The 18,947-nt window shown below is 54.7% G+C and overlaps 1 protein-coding gene across 3 annotated transcripts in view; it reads left to right on the forward strand.

Moving 5' to 3' along the window:
• Positions 1–526: 526 nt before the first annotated feature.
• Positions 527–18,947, forward strand: part of Cpne5 (copine 5) — an 83,803-nt gene continuing 65,382 nt past the window's right edge. For 2 of the 3 annotated variants that reach the window (XM_026785513.1, XM_005360334.3), the window contains exons 1-3: positions 528–1,048; positions 12,764–12,804; positions 13,695–13,741. In XM_026785513.1, coding sequence (XP_026641314.1) covers positions 954–1,048; positions 12,764–12,804; positions 13,695–13,741 — 183 coding nt within the window. In that variant the 5' untranslated portion in view covers positions 528–953. Of the gene's footprint in view, positions 1,049–12,763; positions 12,805–13,694; positions 13,742–18,947 lie in introns of all 3 variants that reach the window. The other variant, XM_013351240.2, reaches the window with a different exon arrangement.

The following is an 18,947-nucleotide window of genomic DNA, read 5'->3' on the forward strand; positions in this document are numbered from 1 at the left end:
AGGACGGAGAGGCTGGGTATAGGTTCGGGCGACTGGCCAAGACCAATGTCGGCCGGCACCAGAGGTGGATGGGCAAGTGTCCACTGGCCCACCCTACCTGCGTGGGAAACCAGACCAGCCCTCCTGGCACCGGGCTCGTTACCGGGAGATGGAAAGCCAGCTCTAGGTTTAGACCCTTGCGTGGTGGCGCGCACACTCAGCAGAGCCCTCTTCTCCGAACCCCGCCTAGATGCTGCCCAAACAGGTGCCCCTTGGACAGTCTCCCTCCCCCAGCACACAAACCCTGGACAAGTGGGGTGGGGGACTGGCGCAGAGCAGCGCGCGCCCTGGAACTGTCTCTGGCTGTCGCTAGCCCTGTCCCCGACATACAGAGCCGCGTCTCCACGCCCGCCACGCGCGTGCACACATACGCGCGCGCACACTCGCATACACACACACACCACACACACACACACCCCGCTCCCACACTCGCCCCGCGCAGACCCCGCCCCGGCTCCGCCCCGGCCCCTGCGGGCGGCCCCTCCGGCGCCCGCGGACCCCGCACGCAGCGCGCGCGCGGCTGGTGGGAGGCGGCGGCGACTCCGGGCACATTTGATTTTCCCGCAGTCCGGGCGCCCCGGAGCCGGAGCCCTAGCAGAGGACGTGGCGCTGCGCCTCAAGCCCGAGGCGGCGTGGTCCTAAACCCCCCGAGTCCCCACGCCCCCTCCGCGCCCCCCTCCCCGCTACGCCCCGGCTCCCTCGCAGCGGCCCCCGCCTCCCCGCAGCAGCTCCCGCGCCCCGTTTCTCCACGGCCCCCGCTCTCCGCCCCCTTCCCGCTCTCACTTCCCACGCCCCCTCTTCGCGTTCCTCTCCTTCCCTGGCCGCCCAGTCCAGGGCTCCAGCCGCTCCGGAGGAGGCGTGAATCGCCCAGGAATATTGACTAATTTGGGGTGGGGTGGGGGGGACAGTGGGCGATGGAGCAGCCCGAGGACATGGCGTCGCTCAGCGAGTTCGACTCCTTGGCGGGCAGCATCCCGGCTACCAAGGTGGAGATCACCGTGTCGTGCAGGTGAGCCTCCCGCCGGCCGGGTACCCCTGCCCCGCCCCGAGTCGGAATTCCTCTGTCCCCACAGCTTCCATCCTTTGCCTACTGAGTCGCTTTTCAGTGTCCTGGTCTCTCAGCACCCCCCACCCCCCAATGCCTGTCTTTGGTCTTCGGAGATCCCCTTACCTAGTGGCGGGTGGTGACGGCTGAATGGGCAGCCAGGCAGGGGTCAGGTTCCCAGAAAGTTTGTGTTCAGAGCTGTTGCTTCCAGGACAGCAGGAAGACACAGGAACAGGGGTCCCAGAACCCGAGTGGGAAGGGGAGGAGCTGCCTCAAGGTCTTGCTCTGGCGCTCTCTGATTTACCCTTCCCCAAAAGGAGGAGAGTGACTGGCTCCATCCCTCCCAGGCGTGACCCACTGTGCCTCCTGTGACCTCCCTCTCCCCTCCTTCTGGTCTATGCCCCAGCCTCTTCCCTGCTCCTCCACTCTCTTAGAACCCAGGATTTGAAAGCCTTCTCTTTCAAGAAAGATCAGCCGGGACTCTCTCATAGTGCGGGAAGCCCTGGCGAACTTAAGGGTGGCGCCATTAAAAGCCAGTAACTCGGTGGAAAATCTTAGACCAAAGGAGTGAGGGCTGACGGTGAAAATGTCAGAATCCGCAGGCAGGGGTGTGTTCTGTAGGCTGCCACCCCCGAGTCCCCTGGGACACTGTACAGGTTGGGAATAAGTTCTCGGAGGAGCTGGGTGCCCTGAGGGTGAAGAGGCCTGTGGCTGACCCTGGACACACTGCTTTGACGGGTCTGTGAGGGACACCGTGGTCCAGATATAGCTCACTTTTTGCACCCTGGTTCCGGATCACTCACCTCCGCTTCTTGCAGGTCGCTGTTGAATTAGGCTTTGTCCACCCTCATGTGCCCTCAGTTCTGAGTGACTGAGTTGAGACACGGAGGAAGTGTAGGTAGAGCCTGAAATGCTGGCCTGTGCTGTGATTGAGGATGGGTTCTGGGGAGACACTTCCTGAGGACTTGGGGCGAGGGCTGCTGGGGTGGTGTCCCTAGGCAGGTTCTCCAAGGGGCCTACTGTGTGTCCAGCCCGCCCCCACCTCGTTCCCACGCAAAGAATCTGCCTTCACTCTGCTGGGAGGTTCCCGATGCCCATTAGTGCCAGCCTCACCTCCTCAGCTGTCAGCAGCTGCGAGCTTGCCCTCCTCCAGCACACAGCCCTGCCTCCTCCTTCAATCACGCCTGTCGCCTTCAGGCTCTTCCGTTGTCTCCCGGAGCCTTCCCACCTCTGGGCCTCTGAACAGCCTGTTCCCTACCCCGAAAGGCTTTGTGCTTTTCCATTTCCAGGGACAACCTCCTCTTGTCCCTAAAGATGCCAGCCTGAAGCCCTGGCTTCTCCATCCCTCGGACCCTGAGTGCAGAGCCTCTGCGTGAACATGGGACGCGGGGACCCCTGGGACGGGCCCGAAAGCCTTCCATGCCACAGAGAGGAAGGGTAATGGCAGTGAGACTTGCCGGCAGACATCTTGGGGGAGACCCCTGACGTGCCGCTTGGGGCAAACTTTAAGCCTCAGTTTCCCAGTTGCCATCTGCTTCCTCCCCAGAAAGCTTTGGTCACAGGGTAACTACATATGCACTTAGGACACACAGCGGGTGCAAACGCTTCAGGTAATGACGTGGTAGATACAGAGGAACTCTGCCACACCGAGCAAGTGGCCAGGGCAATCAGCCCGAGACAGAAATTCTTGGCCCCTCCCTGTTTCCTAGAAGCATCCAGGGGACAGATGTTGACACCCTGCATGAGAAGAACCTGCTGTGGGAGAGTTCCCAGAGGTTGGCTTCTGGGTTGACTCTGGTGTCCATCCCTCTGAAGGGATATGATCCACATTTTGTCGAAGGCCTGGCCAGGCTCAACGTCTACTCTCCTGAAATGGAAACGAGGGAGAAGTGGTTTTGATGATGAGAGATGAGGAGATGAGGACAGAAGGGTCACTTGGAGCAGAGAAGAGAGGTGGCAAAGCAGTCGGGTGGCCTTGAACCTGGAGATCCACCTTTGGTTTGGCTGGGGTCAATGGTCCAGGATCAGGGGCGGGCAGAGACCTGCAGAGCCCGCATGGCCATCGTACTCTTTAGTCCATGCTTACCAGTTAGAGTCCCTTCTGCAGCCTGAACAGCACTAACTGGACCTTATGGAGTGGAGACTTTGGGGTACCCTACCCTGAGCATCTCAGTGACCCTTTCTGGCTGCTTCCTCCAGATGGGCAGCTGGGGGCAGTGTTTCAGGGGGGTTGATGAGTTCTCTGGCTCCCCTGATCCAACCCTGGAAACTCTGCCTTGTTCTGGGGCCTGTTCTGCTCTGTCTTACCTGGGCTCTTCAGCAGAGCAAGGCTGCCTGATTCAGGGCACGGTCCTATATCTTTCCCAGGGACCTTGCTGGTGCCTAGTGTGTGTGTGCAGAAGGCAGAGGACACCATGGGTGAACACATCAGGGCCTCTGCCTCTGTAGAGAACATCTTGGGTCAGTCTGTGGTCCACTCCCAAGGGTAAGCCAGCCTTGTGTTGTTTAACACATGGTTAAGAATGTGATTCATGCCTTTGATCCCAATACTCAAGAGAGAGGCAGTAGTATCTCTGTGAGTTTAAGACCAGTCTGGTCTACATAGCCAGTTCCAGAACAGTCAGGGCTACATAGAGAGACCTTGCCCCTACAAATAAGGCCCAACAAACAACAACGAGTGTGAGCTTAACTTTAATCCCAGCATCCAGGAGGCAGAGGCAGGCATGGATCTATTAGTTCCAGGCTACCCTGGTCTATGTAGAGCTTGGCTCTATCTCCCTGGGTTCAAATCCCAGCTTTTCCTGTGATGTGGTGTGTGTGTGTGTGTGTGTGCGTGTGTGCGTGCGTGCTTGTGCACACGCATGCATGCATGTGCATGCATGCACTCCAGGCTTTTGAGGATCAAATCCATATTACACAAGCACACTACCACTGAGGCACACCCAGCTCTGTTCCTGGGATCCCTGATGAGCTGGCTCTCCTCTCTGGCCTCAGTTTCCCCTTCTGTAAAAGGCATAGTGATCCCTGTCAGTTTATAGGGATTTGATGGGTCATTCTGAGAACAGTGGCTGGTGTCACCAGTTAGCTGACATCAGTTATACATCAGACATGTATAACCAAGGTCTACACATCTACAGAGATGCAGAATCCTGGAGGTCACTTGATGTAGTGATCCCTGGAGGAAGGGTGGCTCACGGAACTAGATTCCAGCAGACTAGTACAAAATGTGATCTAAACACTCTCAAGCCTGGCGCTCTTCCTCCTGACGGTCTGTCCCAGACGATTCTTGTCTAGGAATGCTAGCCATTTTGCAGGCCCATTCAGAGCTTACCTGTCCTGTGACCCCTTCCTCCTCCAGAGGCCCTGCCAGGTCAGCATCCCTGTCTTCTGCTGGGAGCTCCATCAGCTCTGTGGTTTGAAAGAATGGCTTACATTTTCCCCATTACTGGACGCCTTTGTGCTTGGGCAGGGTCGTGTTGGAGAGGCATGCGAGGGCTCCTGAGACCAGGGCAGGCTGGATGTCTACTCAGGGTCTCACACAGCTTTCCTTCCCCCACCAGCTGGTGGGGGCTAGTGGGTGGCTAGGTTTCTTCCGCCCCAGAGGTTGATTCCTACTGTCTGTTCAAGCTAACATAGGTAACGCCATGCACAGAGTCAGCCCAGCTCTGGGGCTGTGTCCTGGGCCTTTGTAGACAGGTGTGAGTTCACTCTGACAGCAGGGGAGATGGCAGTGGGGGGGGGGGGTGAGCCTGAGGGCATGGTGGCAGCCAAGTCAGCATCGGGAAAAGGAGATCTGTTTAACAACTGACCACACTCAGATGTTCAACAAGGCCAGGAAAGGGTGGTCGCGGCTCAGACTGGACGCTTACTCCAGCTGGGCAGTTGGCATCCTTGTTACACAGACACATACCTGTTGCGTCGATAGTAGCAGTTGCCGTCCAAGCTGGCACCTCAGATCACACTGTCTTAGAAGCTTTAGTTTTCAGCTGCTCTGGAACAAATGTCCACGGTTTCCTGAACCCCTGACTTGATCCCCTTCCACTTCCGTGTCTCAGGGCTGGGACTTCCCCCACGGTATGATCCTTGACCAGGCTTGCTAACTGCAGGCTGCTGCAGAATGGAGGCTCATGGTCTTGCCGGTGAGGACCAGAGTGACCCTCTGCAGGCTTCCGGGGGCTGTGGTCCCAGCAAGCTGCCTCCACCGTAAGACAACTGACCTCCTCAAGGCTAGGGGAAGGCTAGCTCACCCAAGGACTGTGACAGCGAGACATGACTCCCTGGACACATGAGAAGGGATACCTTTCTTTTGTCCCCATCCAGACCCGGGAGCCACTTCCCCACACCCAGCCCACATCAAGGGGCTGTTCTTGTGGGGAACAGGACTTCTGCCTGCCCCAGCTGCTGGAGCTTTTGGTTTTCTCTTTCCACCCCACCCCTAGTGTCTGTGTGTCTGTCTGTCATCTGTCTGTGTGTCCGTGTCAGGAATCATCTTCGGTTGCTTGTTTACTTTATTCACTGAGGCAGAGTCTCTCTGTGAAACCCAGATCCCATCTCCAGCTTCTGGGTATGGGGTTACTGCCGGCCGTCATTCCCACCAGGCACTTCTGTGGGTTTCTGGGGACCCCAGCTCCAGTCCTCATGCTTGCAGAACAAGCGTTTAAACTGCCGAGCCATCTCTCTGGCCTCCCCACTGTGGCTTTTTAGCTCCCCGACAATACTCTGCAGTAAATTGCAGTGTTTCTTTTTGGTCTGCCTAGGAAATCAAGGCCCTTAGAAGTGGAGGCACGCGCCCGAGGTTAGCGCCAGCAGGGTCTGGAAATATGTATCCACAGCCTGTGCCCTCAGATGTCAAGAGGGTCAGGCTCTGTGGAGATCATGGTGGGACCCGAGCAGCAGCCATTGTAGGTAAGACAGGTCCTCCCTCAGGCATGGGAAAGGCCTCACTTGCTCAGAGAGGCAGAACACAGGCAACAGAAGCCTTCCACTGTATCCTTACTGTAGGGCGGTTGGTTCCTCTCCCTGCTCACTTTCCTTCTGCTCAGCCTAGAGGGCTGATGGAGGTGGGGGAGATGACCCTCCTTTGAGAACAGAGGGGAGGGAGGAGGAAGCTCATGGAGCTGACAGGCTCCGTAGGAAGCCCTTGGCTGACTGCTCGTAGCCTGGACCTGAAATACCTTCTGTGAGTCTAGAGGTAAGCCGTCTCAGGACTGGTTTGTCAGCCACTTTGCCAGGAAGAACCCCACCATTCTTCTCCTTGGTCGCTGTCCAAATGGCAAGCCTCACTGTTACAAAACCCTCTGCTTCTGTACTCAGTATAGCGGCTGCATCTGAAGATAGGAAACACACTGAGGAGCGCAGGGTCTTCCTTCCAAAAATCACAATCTTGCACAGATCCAGAGCCTTCCCAAGGGAGTGGCCAGAGCTGGACCTCACGTTCACTGTTGCCATTTTTGACACAAGGGAGTCTCCATCATATCAGGACCTTGTGGATTTTGGTGCTGGATGGGCGGCCATGACTTCCAAGATGGCTCCACAAGCTATTTGGCCTCCTTGAAGCTACAAGGGGAGGAGCCTAGTGTTGACCTCTTGAGGTCTGACTCCTCATATTCTCAGGTCAGGGGACAGCCAATTTGGGGACGAGGAATAGGTTTTTCAAGAAGTCACCTTGACCCCTGAATACTTCTTCTAGTGTAACAGGCAAGAGAAGCCAAGTTGTGCACTCTTGCCAAGCCCTGCCGGGCACCTCTGCCCTTAGTTTCCCTCCTGCCCACCCGTGCAATTCCCTCAGGTCTCAGTAGAACAGCAACATGGCCTTGGGGGCAGCTGTGTCCTGGCTATCCACTTGGAGAATGTGAGGAGCCAGACCTCTGGAGACCAACGCTAGGCCCCTTGTGATTCAGAGGTACCAGATCCCCTGGAGCTGGAGCACGGAAACCAGTGAACCACTTGATAACGGTGCTGTGACATGAACTTCGGTCCTCTGGGAGAGCAGCAAGTGCTTTTATCTGTGGAACCATTTCTCAGGCTCAAATGACTGTCATTAAAAAAAATAGACATAAAACTCACAAGAGGTGTGTGTGTGCGCGCGTGTATGTGTTTGTGCAAGTGTGCGCACACTTTGTGTGTGCGCTTGCATGTGTTTGCGTGCGTGTGTTCATGTGTGTGCTTGTGTCCGTGTGTGTGTGCACGTGCGCACCTCTCGTAATGCTGGCGGTGGAGCCTAGGGCCTGACAGTTTCCCTAGCAATTGCTCTGCCGTTGAGCACCGCGCCTCACTGGTTCTGGGAGATAGTCTGCAGTGTGTACCTTGTTCTCACAAGGCCACCTCTGTCTTCTCACCTCAGCTTTGCGGGTTCTGGGCTTACATGTGTGCACCACCATGACCAGCTGTGCACATTTTTGTTTTGTCCTTTGACAGAGAGTCTTACTATGTAGCCCTGGCTGGTCTGGGACTCACTACATGGACCAGGGTAGCCTCAAACTCATAGAGATCTACTTGCCTCTGCGTCCCAAGTGCTGGAATTAAAGGTGTGCACCACTAATTCTGTCCTACGCACATTTTTATTAGGCAGATAACATCCATGGGTTTGTCAGCAATAAGTTCAGTCACTTCAGATGGTGAGGCAGGTGACAGGGACCGATACCCAAGGGGAACATGGAGAAGAGAGAGGAAAGAACATGGAGAAGAGAAGGAACGGTCTTGCTCTCCTTGTAGAAGGACATGGAGGTCAGTGTGGCTGGAAGAGTATGAGCGGTCGGTTTGGGGTGCACAGATGAGATCAGCGGGGAGCGGGGCTATAAACCGTAGCTTTGGGGGACCCAGGAAGGAGTTTTGGTTTATTGTTCTCACAGCATTGGGGGATGGATCTTGTTAAGTGGTGGTTAGGATTAAGCTTTATGAACACACCTCTGGTTGCTGAGCAGACCCTAGGCTGGTGGGGAGTGGGTACATCAGGAAATAGATGTGTTGCTAGGCAGGCCAAGTGCAGGGTGGGGAGTGGCTCAAAGCAGAATTGTTAGAGCTCACTAAGTGGAACGGCAGTGGCACCAGGGGGAGAGAGCAACGGAGCCACTTCTGGTTTCTAGTATAAACTGGTGGCTGGTGGCTCACACCTGTTCCGAGAAGCAAATGGGTGACCCCCATGAACCCATAAGAAGCTGAAATGTGGGGAGACTGTCCAGGGTGACAGATTGCCATGTGGCCAAGCAACCCAACCTGGCTGCTTCTGAGACCACAGCTTTCTCCCCTGACCCTGCATCTTGCCAGGGTCAATTATGCCAATATCTCCCAGCAGAAAAACACTGCCAGCCCTAGAAATCTCTCTGGGCACCTTGTGAGAACTGCTCATTAGACCTGGCATGGTTGCTTGGCAGGGAGATGGCACAGCCAGGCAGGGCATGAGTGGGATGTGGAGGCAGCAGTGGGTGTCAGACACTCAGGTCCTTCCTCCTGGCCTGGCTCCTTTGATGACCTCCTCCTGTGAGGGCCAGAGGACATGGATGTCCTGTCGCTCCTCTCTACTGTCTCAGTGGGACGGACAGGGTACAGGTAGCCCACGTGGGCGTGGGAAAGCCAAGTTTTGTGACATGGGTGCTCCTGGGGAGCTCCAGATCTGTCCCTTGGGATGTAAACAGGTCCTGCTGGCAGTGGGACACAGGGTCGGTTGAGTGTCCCAAGAGACCTGACCTATGCGTGAGTGGTCACTGCCCCCCCCATCTACTCCATTGACTAGATGTTTGACGTGAAGTTGAATTTGAAAAAACAAGGTGATATCCATGTGCTCTCAGGTCCCAGGCTCTCTCTGCGTCTGTCATTGCTACCTGGTGCCAGTTCATCTGTCCCTAAGCACTAGAGGCTGGGCTTATACTGGCTGCTGTTTTGCCTCAGCCTCCCAAGCGCTAGGATTCCCTGTGTGTACCCCCGCTGTTCCCAGCTCAGAGAAACCAACAATCAACCTTCCTCCCTCCCTCCCTCTCTCCTTTCCTCCCCCCTCCCTCCCTTCCTATGCTGGGGATTGAACTTGGGCCTTGCACGTGCCAAGCGAGTGCCCTGCCACTGAACTGTACCCCTTTTGACTGATGTTCTTCTGAGACAACTAAGTTGCCATACTGCCCCTGAACTCACTATGTAGCCCAAGCAGGCCTTGAACTTATGATTCTCCTGCCTCACACTCACAGGTGACAGGGACTGCAGGCCTGGGCTGCCAGGTTTGGCTTCCTCCTAACTTTTGCAGCCTTGAGGTTTAATTTGGGAATTGGACAACAATAGCAGCAACAAACTTGCATCCAGTACACATGGACCAACATCAATCTCCTTAGTTTCAGGGGTTCGTGGTCCCCGCCGAGGACCCTAGGCCAGGAATAGCTGAAATACAGGTTCTTAGTGACTTCCTCAGCTACAGCCAAGAGCAAGCTCAGTGCATCCATGAGAGGGAACCAGGGGATGTAGTTACCTCCCCTCGCCCACAGCTCAGGCAAGGGCAGGGTATTCCCCTCAGACGGGGCTCTGCCTCAGCCCCGTCCATTTCCCTTGGGGTCCTTCTGCTGGGAAGTGTCTCTCCCAGGTCCCTTAGGGGGTCCTCCATCACCTTCTGCTGGGACCTCAGAGACTCTGGGCCTCACAGCCTGGTTCTGTTTCTCCCAACCTCCTGAGCGGGAAATGAGTCCTTGGGGGTGGCAGGAAGCAAAGGCCTTGGCTCTGCTTTCCCAGCCTCGGTTTAAGGAACAAAAGAGGCGAAGCTCCAGGCTGCTGAGCAGACAGCCGAAGGACTTTATGGGGGAAAAATACATTTTGACTGTTGGGGGATTTTTCCCCCTCTTTGAGCTTTCCCAAAGTAGAAAGCAGAGGAAAAAAAAAACCACTTGAGATCTGGTTTGGTCTGGTCTGGTCAGGGCCCTGGTGGCTGGGGCCCTGTGTAGGGCTGAAGGCCTGGTCTCCCAGGCTACTGTGTGCCTCTGGGCAGGCCGCTCCCTCTGTCTGAGCCAGAAGTTCTCAGTGGGGTAGGTGAGGGTTAGTGGGGACCTGGCAACTGTGAGGGATTCTCAGGGGCTGAACAAACATGCCTTGGGGTCTTCGCTGTCCAGAGGGGGTTGGTGGGTGGGGACAACAGCTAGTTAAATATGAGCTCACCCCACTCCAGACGGGCAAAGCCAGTCTCTGGGAAGGGCCCCAAGAGCCTGCCTTTTTACCCCTGGGAAGTGAAGTGAGAACCAGTGGGCAGGCTTCTCAGGTGCCCCACGCACCCCACTGGGTTAAAGGCTACAAGGACAATGGGTGGCATCAGAGACGGAATCAGGATGGGAACCCAGGCAGGAGTACTCACAGCCAATGGGGGCAGGAGGCGGAGTTCAGATGATGATATATTCCCTCTTCAGGTCAGGGTTGGGTCTGGCTTCTTGGACCAGAAAGGGTGCAGGTGGCTATGGCTCTCTCTAACTTGTGAGCCTGAGGACTGACCTGTAAGTCCCAGGTAATACGCTTTTATCGATCTGAGCAGCCCTGGACTATACTGAGCCCCTTTTTATAAACGGGGAAACCGAGGCATGAGATAGCCCAGTCACCTGTGCACAGAATGCGGTTTGTCTGTCTGTAGCTAAGGGGTGTGGGGGAGTATGAGGACGCTCTGAGTGTCACCCTGCACGGCCCTTGCTGCTCTGCTCGGGTTTAAACACAGGGTTTCCCTCTGTAGCCCAAAACTGCCTCCAGTTGGTGGACATCCTCTGCTTCAGCGTGCCATGTGCCGGGATCCACCTGTGTATGCCACCACACCTGGTTTATACAGCGCCGGGGATCCAGAGCTTTGCGCATGCTCGGCAGACCCTCTTCCAACGGGGCTACATCCTCAGCCCCTGGTCTCTCTTATCTGTCTTCCTCTGCTTTCAAGCTGTACCCGGCTGACTCAGGGCCTGGAGGATGGAGGCAGAGGGCAGTCCCTTCCCTAGAGGGGCCCAGAGCAGTGGGGACGAGCAGGAGGACCCACTGACTCTGAGTTGCAAGAGGGGGACCCGGTGGTGGGTTCAGGTTTAGGAGAATGGCATCAAGACGGAAGGACTGGGATCATCAGGAAGTATAAGAATGTCAGCAGCATGGAGTTCTGAGAGCTGTGCTATCTTTGGGTGCTGGCCACCAGGGTGACTCTTGTCCCTGGCTTATTGAGAGTCCGAAGTATAGGACAGGGAATCACCGGAGCCAGGAACCGTGTGCGGGTTCTTAGTGCGGTACTGTTGGTTGAACATGGGGCCTTGTGCATGCTAGGCAAGCGCTCTACGACTGAGCTACATCCCCTACATCCGATTCTTAGTCTGCGTGCCTAAGGCCCAGCTACAAAGCGGAGAACTCCATTTATTGATCCTCCAGCCTCTCTCTCCTTTTCCACACCTTTCTCCTAGGCTGAAACCTAGGGGCAATTCTTTTTTTCACTCTCCTAGAAATGACTAAACTTGAACCCCACATCCAGACTTGGAGGAATCTGTTCAGGCTCTGCCCCCAGCCTGTAGGAGGCTGTCACCAGGGATGCTGGAGGCTGGCCACGTATGCCCTAGCTATTGCTGCCTTTCACTGTACTGTCCCTGGCATCAGGACTTTTTGCTGCTGTCTAGAAGTGAGCAGGTAACGAGGAGGACAGCCTCTGCGTCCTAGAGTTCCAGGGGCTCAGGGGAAAGGCAATAGCAGCCTCTAGGACAGAACGGATGGAGCCCTGATCCACCAGAGACAGTTTCCATTGGGCTATGCAGCTTCCTGGTGGCAGCTGTGGAGGGAAACACTATAGGACATGGTTCCCCAACTCAGCTTCTTTCTTTCGACTGGGACAACACCCAGCCAGTGCTGACCCCCAGATAATACCTCTGTTGCTGCCGCTAAAGGCAATTCTAGCGACATCTCTCTCCTTCTAACAAAACTCGAGATTCAAAGGCTGGGGTGAAAACCTGTGAGCTCAGAGACACAGACTAGCAACTGGCTAACTCTCTCTCTTTGCTGCTGCCCCGAAGCCGCTCCCTTCCACACCCCAACTTAAAGAAAACCATGCTAAGATCCTTCCTGCTGCTTCCGGTCAACTGGCTGCTAACCCCGCCTCTCTGAGCCTAGGTTAGTTTTATTTAATTAGTGCAAATGTAACTCATCTTTATACAGTTAACAGAGGTGGCAGAAACAGATGGAACACAACTTTGTCCAGTTAAAATAACATTCCACAACAAGGAAATGTCTGAGAAGGGCTGGTATCTGAGGCCGACTGAGGTTTGATTAAGTGAGAAACACCAGAGTCCAGGGCACCGTGGTGCCATCTGGAGAAGCTGTGGCTGTGGTGTGGTGGGGGGAGAACTCTGAATCTTAGGAAAGCTGGACCGGAGTCGCTTCAGGGCCTCCCAGCATCGGAGTTTTTCTTTTCTTTCTCTCTTAAAGACAGGGTTGCATATAGCCCAGGCTATTCTAATTCACTGTATTGCCCCAGGCTGGCCTGGAACCCCTTAGTCTCCTGTCTCTCCTCCACCTGAGTGCTGAGGTGGCAGACATGTGGCACCTTGTGTGGTTCCTGGCATTTAGTGAAGCTGAGCAAGTGTGCTGAGGGACCTGTCTTCCCTTTCCATGTGTCCGAGTCCAGGCCAGAGGCTGTCTCCAGGCCTAGGCCTCATCACCTGTCCCCTCCGTCCCGACTAATCTCTCTTTTCTCCCCTCTTTCAGGAACCTCTTGGACAAAGACATGTTTTCCAAGTCTGATCCACGTAAGTCCTGTTCCCACAGCAACAACCATCCCTGTGACACAGTGACCTGGCGACTAGTGACAGAGGCCGCCAGCAGCTCTGAGGGCTGGAGCTGTGCAGGCATAGGGGCCAGTGAGTCAGGGCTGGAGAGTGCTGCGTGGTGGTGTCCAAAGAACTGAGGAGCTGGGCCTGTTCTGCTCTCATACTTGTGAGGTCTCAGCACCTCAGAGCAGCTCGGGAGGTGTTGGGGTGTCTAGGGCAAAGAGGCCTCTGTCCCTGTGGGAAGTGGCACACTTATGTTGACCGCGGTCTGGGGGAATGAGCATGGGCTTGGGAGGACTGTGCTCCAGTCCTGAGCAGTGCTGGCCATGAGCATGATCTTGGATGGGTCTTTGGCCTCTGCAGAGCCTCAGTTTCCCCATCAGTAGAGAGGACCTGGTGACAGTAACGAGATCTGAAGGGACAAAGTGTCTCAGGTGCCATCCTCACCACGCCTGCCACTCAGCCCTCCGTCACGCCCACCTGCCCATGTGTCTCACACCTGGGAGCCTTTCTATGGTGTAGAAATGGACAGCCCTTGAGATCCCTCCTACAAGTCATGCTGAGGGCCCAGGCCTCTTTGCCAAGCCAACTGCCGGTTATTGTGGAGAAAGAGAGCCTTTGTGGGGCTGGAGATGTAACTCAGTGGTAGGGTGCTTGTCCACGGATCTGGGTACCAAAGTACCACGGAAACAGCAAAGCTACTGTGGTTTAGGCTTGGAGGCCAGGCTCTTACCCTTGCTCACCAAGACCCCAGTTGCCTCCACAGACACCTGCCCTTTCCCCAGACCCAACAGAACCACCCAGGCTGAGGCTCTTGACTTTCCTCTCGGCCTGGGATGTTAACTCATGTTTTTTCTTCTCTTCCCCAGTGTGTGTCATGTACACTCAAGGGATGGAGAACAAGCAGTGGCGGGAGGTAGGTGCCACCCCTTCTCCACCCAGGAAGAGCCAACGCTGTATCCTCCCTCAGAGTGGACCCTCTGTGGGTGCTCTACCCGAGTACCAAAGGCTGGCAGGGCAAGCAGAGGGCACAGAGACCAAAGGCAGAGCAGGCCATGCCTGTCCTCGGGCCGCTCTGGCCAGAGGGGAGACGCCACTATGTCAGCTGCTTTGTGTGACTCAGACAACGGCTTAAAGGAAGAAAGATGAATCTGGGCTCACATCTCAGAGGGGCTAACCATGGTCGCTTGTTCCCGCACACTTGTTTGGGGGAGCACGTGGTAGCGGGAGCTGCTCACCTCATGGAAGACAGGAAGCAGAGGATGGAGGAAGTACCCAGGAAGGACAGAGCACCCAGGGACATGGCCCCACAGGCCTGCTTCCTCTACTCCAGCCCCACCTCCATCATTCCATACAAAATCTGAATGCAGGGGGTTAAACCACTCATTAAAAAGAAAAAAATCTGTTTATTAGCTCAGAACCTTCATCATCTAATAATCCCTGGGAACCCCCCCCCCCCGACACACACATATACATAGAAATGTGCTTTCAGCCGTTTGTGCTGGCACACACCTTTAATCTCGGCACTTGGGGGACAGAGACAGGAGGAGCTCTGTGAGTTCAAGGCTAGCCTGGTCTACAGAGTGAGTTTTCGGACAGCCAGGACTACAGAGATAGGGTAAAAGAGGAGGAGAAGGAAGACGAGGAAGAAGAATGTGCTCTGCCAGTTTCCTACCTGTTTCTCAGTCCAGTTGAGCTGTCAGCGTCCATTACTGAAAATCTACCCCGACCCCCAAAGGCTCACATTTAGCTCATCCCCCACAGCCTCCCTATTAACAGTCCCAACAGGGACTTGAGGCAACTCTCAGCTGTGTGGGGGGAAAAAACAAAACACAAGTTACATGTTTTCAAGAGACGTTGGTCCAGAGTACCCCCATTTCAAACTGGAGGATGGGAGAAGAGCAAAAAAGGTCCAGGCCAAAGCAAGACCCCAGAGCCACCCAGCCGTGCAAACACTAGGTCCTGTAGCTCTGTGCCTGTGGATGCACTGTGTTGTGATGTGCGCCCTAATGAGAGCCCTCTGTCTGCAGCCACACAGCGCCCCCCCCCTCGCTATGTCTGCTTCCTTGCCTGTGCTTTCCTCAGCAGACGCCCCACGTTTCTGTCAACTCCAGCATCCTGGGGTCAGTCAAGCGCCACTGTTACAGCTTCATAACCACCCGCTCCAGGGCTACCCACAGGAACTCAAACTGGCCCTACACCGCCCAGCTTCATGGGCTTTCCTTTGAAACCTGGGCGCAAGCCTCCATGATCTTGTCACCCTTGTGTTCTGAATGCCACTGACATCAGCGTCACACAGCCCACACCAAAGTCAGCTTGCCCACACGAGCCTTGGCTTGCTCCTATTGGACCACAGCTACAGTGGACTCTGGGTGGGTTACTGTAGAAACAATTTCCTAGGCCCCCATTCCATGCCTCAAGTCTTTCAGGTTAGTTTACAGGTTACCTGCCACGGTGGGGTCCCTCAAGGCATCTCCCTGTTGTCCCCACTGTGTGTGGCTTCTTTGTGGGACCGTATTGGAATCTCTCTAACACTACACCTTCTGGTCCATGGCTTCAGACATGCTTCTTTTCTGCCTGTACTATGGTTTTCAGGTCTCTCTGCCTGTTTCTTCTTCTGTTTCTTGCTCTTCTAGCTCCTCCTGTAAGCTTGGCTAAAAGCAGCCAGCAGTGTCCACGCCATAGCCTGGATGCTGTCTTGATGTTTCCTCCACCAGATTAACGAGTCTAGTACTTTCTTTTGGGCCACCAACCAGCTCCCAGATCATGACACAGACTTATTATTATGAATGCTCGGCCTAGCTTAGGCTCGTTTCTGCCTAGCTCTTTTAACTTAAATCAACCGTTTCTTTACCTTTTGCTTTGGGCTTTTTACTTTTCTTTCCTTCTGTATATTTTATATCTCACTGTTTCTAGTGTCTGGTGACTGCCTGGCTTCTTCCCCCAGGTGTGTGTCTTTCTTTCTCCCTCATTCCTGGATTTCTTTTCCTCCTTATTCTCTCTGCCTGCCAGCCAGCCCTGCCTATCCTTTCTTCCCTATCTACGGATTGTTCAGCTCTTTATTAGTCCAATCAGGTGCCTTGGGCAGGCAAGGTGAAACAAATGCAGCCTTTTTTTTTTCTTTTTTTCTTTGGTTTTTCAAGACAGGGTTTCTCAGTAGCTTTGTAGCCTGTCTCAGAACTCGCTCTGCAAGCCGACCTTGAACTCACAGAGGTCCACCTGCCTCTGCCTCCCAAGTGCTGAGATTAAAGGCGTGCGCCACTGCAGCCAGGCCAACACATCTTCTCATAATTAAACACACATCCTTACATTGTTAAACAAATGCAGCATAAACAAATGTAACACACCTTCACACTGTTAAAGTAACATTCCACAGCATAAACACAGGGAAACCCTGTCTCAGAAAAACCCCAATAAATAAATACTAAAAAAAATTTAAAACAATATAGCCCCCAAGAGCATGCCCTCCAGTGACCTCTTCCTCCAGCCAGGATCCTCGTTCCACAGTTCCACCTCCTGCTAAGAGTCTCTTCAAAGTTCGACTCCATCAGTGATTAGGCCATCTAATTACGCCTCTAGAAACGAACCTCACAGGCACCCAGGGCTGCACTTCGCTCTTCTCCTAGGCTCTTCTTAACCCAATCAAGATGAGAAAAAACTGGTCATCACACTGATCCTATTCTGAAGGTCCCCCAAAGTGAGGAGACATAACCTGTCCTCAGGGATGCCCCCAGACACAAAGAGGGGAATCCAGGCTCACACTGCTCCCCTTGGTGCCTGGGGCAGGGCTCCCTAGCAGACTTGCCGCCCGTGTTTCTGGCTAATGTGAGCATAGCTTCAGTGAGGGGATGGCTCTCCTCTGCCTGGCTGCTACACCCCACTGCAAGCCACGCTTTTCCAGCCTGGGCCGGTTTCCAGTGCTCAGATCCTTTTCTGTGTGCCTCTGTCCCTTGTCAGGGAGGCGTAGTGGAAAGGGCCTCGTGAGCCACCGTGACCTCAGGAGGTGCACGAGGTCTAGATCCCTCTGTCTCCGCCCAAGCAGCTGCTGGCAGGGTCCTGCTGCAAGCTCGTCACATTCTATCCTTTCTGAGTAGACCAGACTCTGGGCCTTCCAGGGCCCACCAGGCTCACGCATTCTGACATCCCTTACCTGGATGGCCGACCTCCCCTCCTAGTACCTGTTCCCTCCATCCCCCTACCACCCTGTCCAGTGCACCTGGAGCTCCTCCTTCCTCGGGGCCTTTGCATGTGCTACCCAGCCACGCTCTTTTCTTACACCCATGAGTTCTTCAGATCCTGACACCTGTGCCTCCCATCATAAAGTTTTTCCGGGTCTCAGTCTCTCCCATACATCTCACATATCCCCCTCCCCCACTTCTTGGTCTCCTTGATCACCTTTTACCATCGACCAGACTCTGGTGTCAGTATTTACCTTGCCACACATCAGCTCTACAGAGCAGGGGATTTCCAAGCTCTTCGCCTACTGTTCCATTTTGAGGCCCAGAACAGGCTCCTCTGTGTGCTAAAGGAACGGACAGCTTAGGAATGGGATTTGGACCCATGCAGGCCGATAAGAAATGGCGGCTGCAGTTTTTTCCCCCACCTCTGCCTCCTTGTCTCCCATTGAACTCCCAGCGAAGAATGAGCTGGGCGAGGGGAATCTGATGGTGAAGGCTAGTGGCCCCAGGAGCACCTGTCCTCCTTGTTTGACACAAAAACTGTCCCTCCTGATTCTTGAAAGGACAGGGCCGAAGCGAGGGGTGGAGGAGAGAGTTGTTTCCTTCCATGGTGGGAACATGCAGTTTCTTTGGCCTCTTTGCTGAAGCTGCCCTAGGCAGCTGAAGGTCTGGCTTCTCCTGCTGTTCAAGCTAATGAATAGGACAGGAAAGGGTTGGCTGAGGCTGTGGCCATTGCAGCCTTCTTGGCATCTCTTCATTACCCCTCCATCAACTCCTGGGAGGGAGATATGGGGGGGGGGGCGTGCTCTGCACAGAGACTGCCTGGTGTCTCCAAAAGCCCCAACATGTCCCCTCAGAAAGGTCTTGGGAAGAGCAGGACCCAGGCTGAGTCGCCAGGCTTAGCGGAAGCAAAGGCGGAGGGTGTGAATTGAATCTGAGGAATGGAACTCCTTCCAATGAGCCCGGGCCGATGTGACTTCATTTTCCAAGGCTTGAAACCCATTGAAGCATAAACCAGATTGCTAGAGAACCATTTAGTCTGCTTAAGTGGACTAATTACTTTGGAGGCCTTTGGCCGAGCTTCCCGGCTGGAGCACCAGGAATACACCCGTAGCTTGGTGATTCATTAGAGCAGGTCTGGAAGGACCTTTTCCGAAGGGCACTGCCCGGCGAACTGTTAATTACAATCCGTAATTGAAAACAGTCTCCGTTCGGTCCGGGGCCTCCAATTGTCCAAGCTTCTTTGTTACACCCCACTCTTGGTCAAAGGGCACGTGCAGGGCAGGGCGTGGACACACCTGAGCTTTGCTCAGCATTCCCGGCCTTTGGGGAGGTGGCACCTGGAGTGAATTCACACACAGAGGTGAGGATATGACCTGGGATGGAAAACAGACTGTCAGCGGTGAAGATCCATGGTGCCGGACACATGGCACTCTCACCATGGGACATCACCTGAGCTCGGGTCTTGTTGGTGGCTTTCCCGGTTAGTCAACATTTACGACATTTATGTGGGGTGTCAGCAAGGTACCACGGGGTAGGGAGCGGGAAAGGTCGGGGTACGACAGAGCAAGTGTGAGTGCAGACCTGGGTGTTTGCAGTGTGTGTGTGTGTGTGTGTGTGCGCGCGCGCGCGTGTGTACACACGTGTGCGCGCGTGTGCTAGCCTGTTGTACATAGCAAGTTTCCAGGATAACCAGGGCTATATCATATACCCCTGTCTCAAGAAACAAACAAAAAAAGATTATATTTATTCGGGTTGGGTGGCATGTGTCATGACATACTTGTGAGGTCAGAGGACCTCCTCCACGCGGGTCCCATGGCTCAAGCCTTGCTTAGACTTGCCGGCAGGCTCCTTTACCGGATGAGCCATCTCACTGGCCCTAATTGGATTTTTTAAAAAGATTTATTTATTTATTAAGCATACAATGTACTGCTGGCAAGGAAG

The sequence above is a fragment of the Microtus ochrogaster genome, linkage group LG2 (genome assembly GCF_000317375.1).
Source record: "Microtus ochrogaster isolate Prairie Vole_2 linkage group LG2, MicOch1.0, whole genome shotgun sequence".
Classification (NCBI taxonomy): Eukaryota; Metazoa; Chordata; class Mammalia; order Rodentia; family Cricetidae; genus Microtus; species Microtus ochrogaster.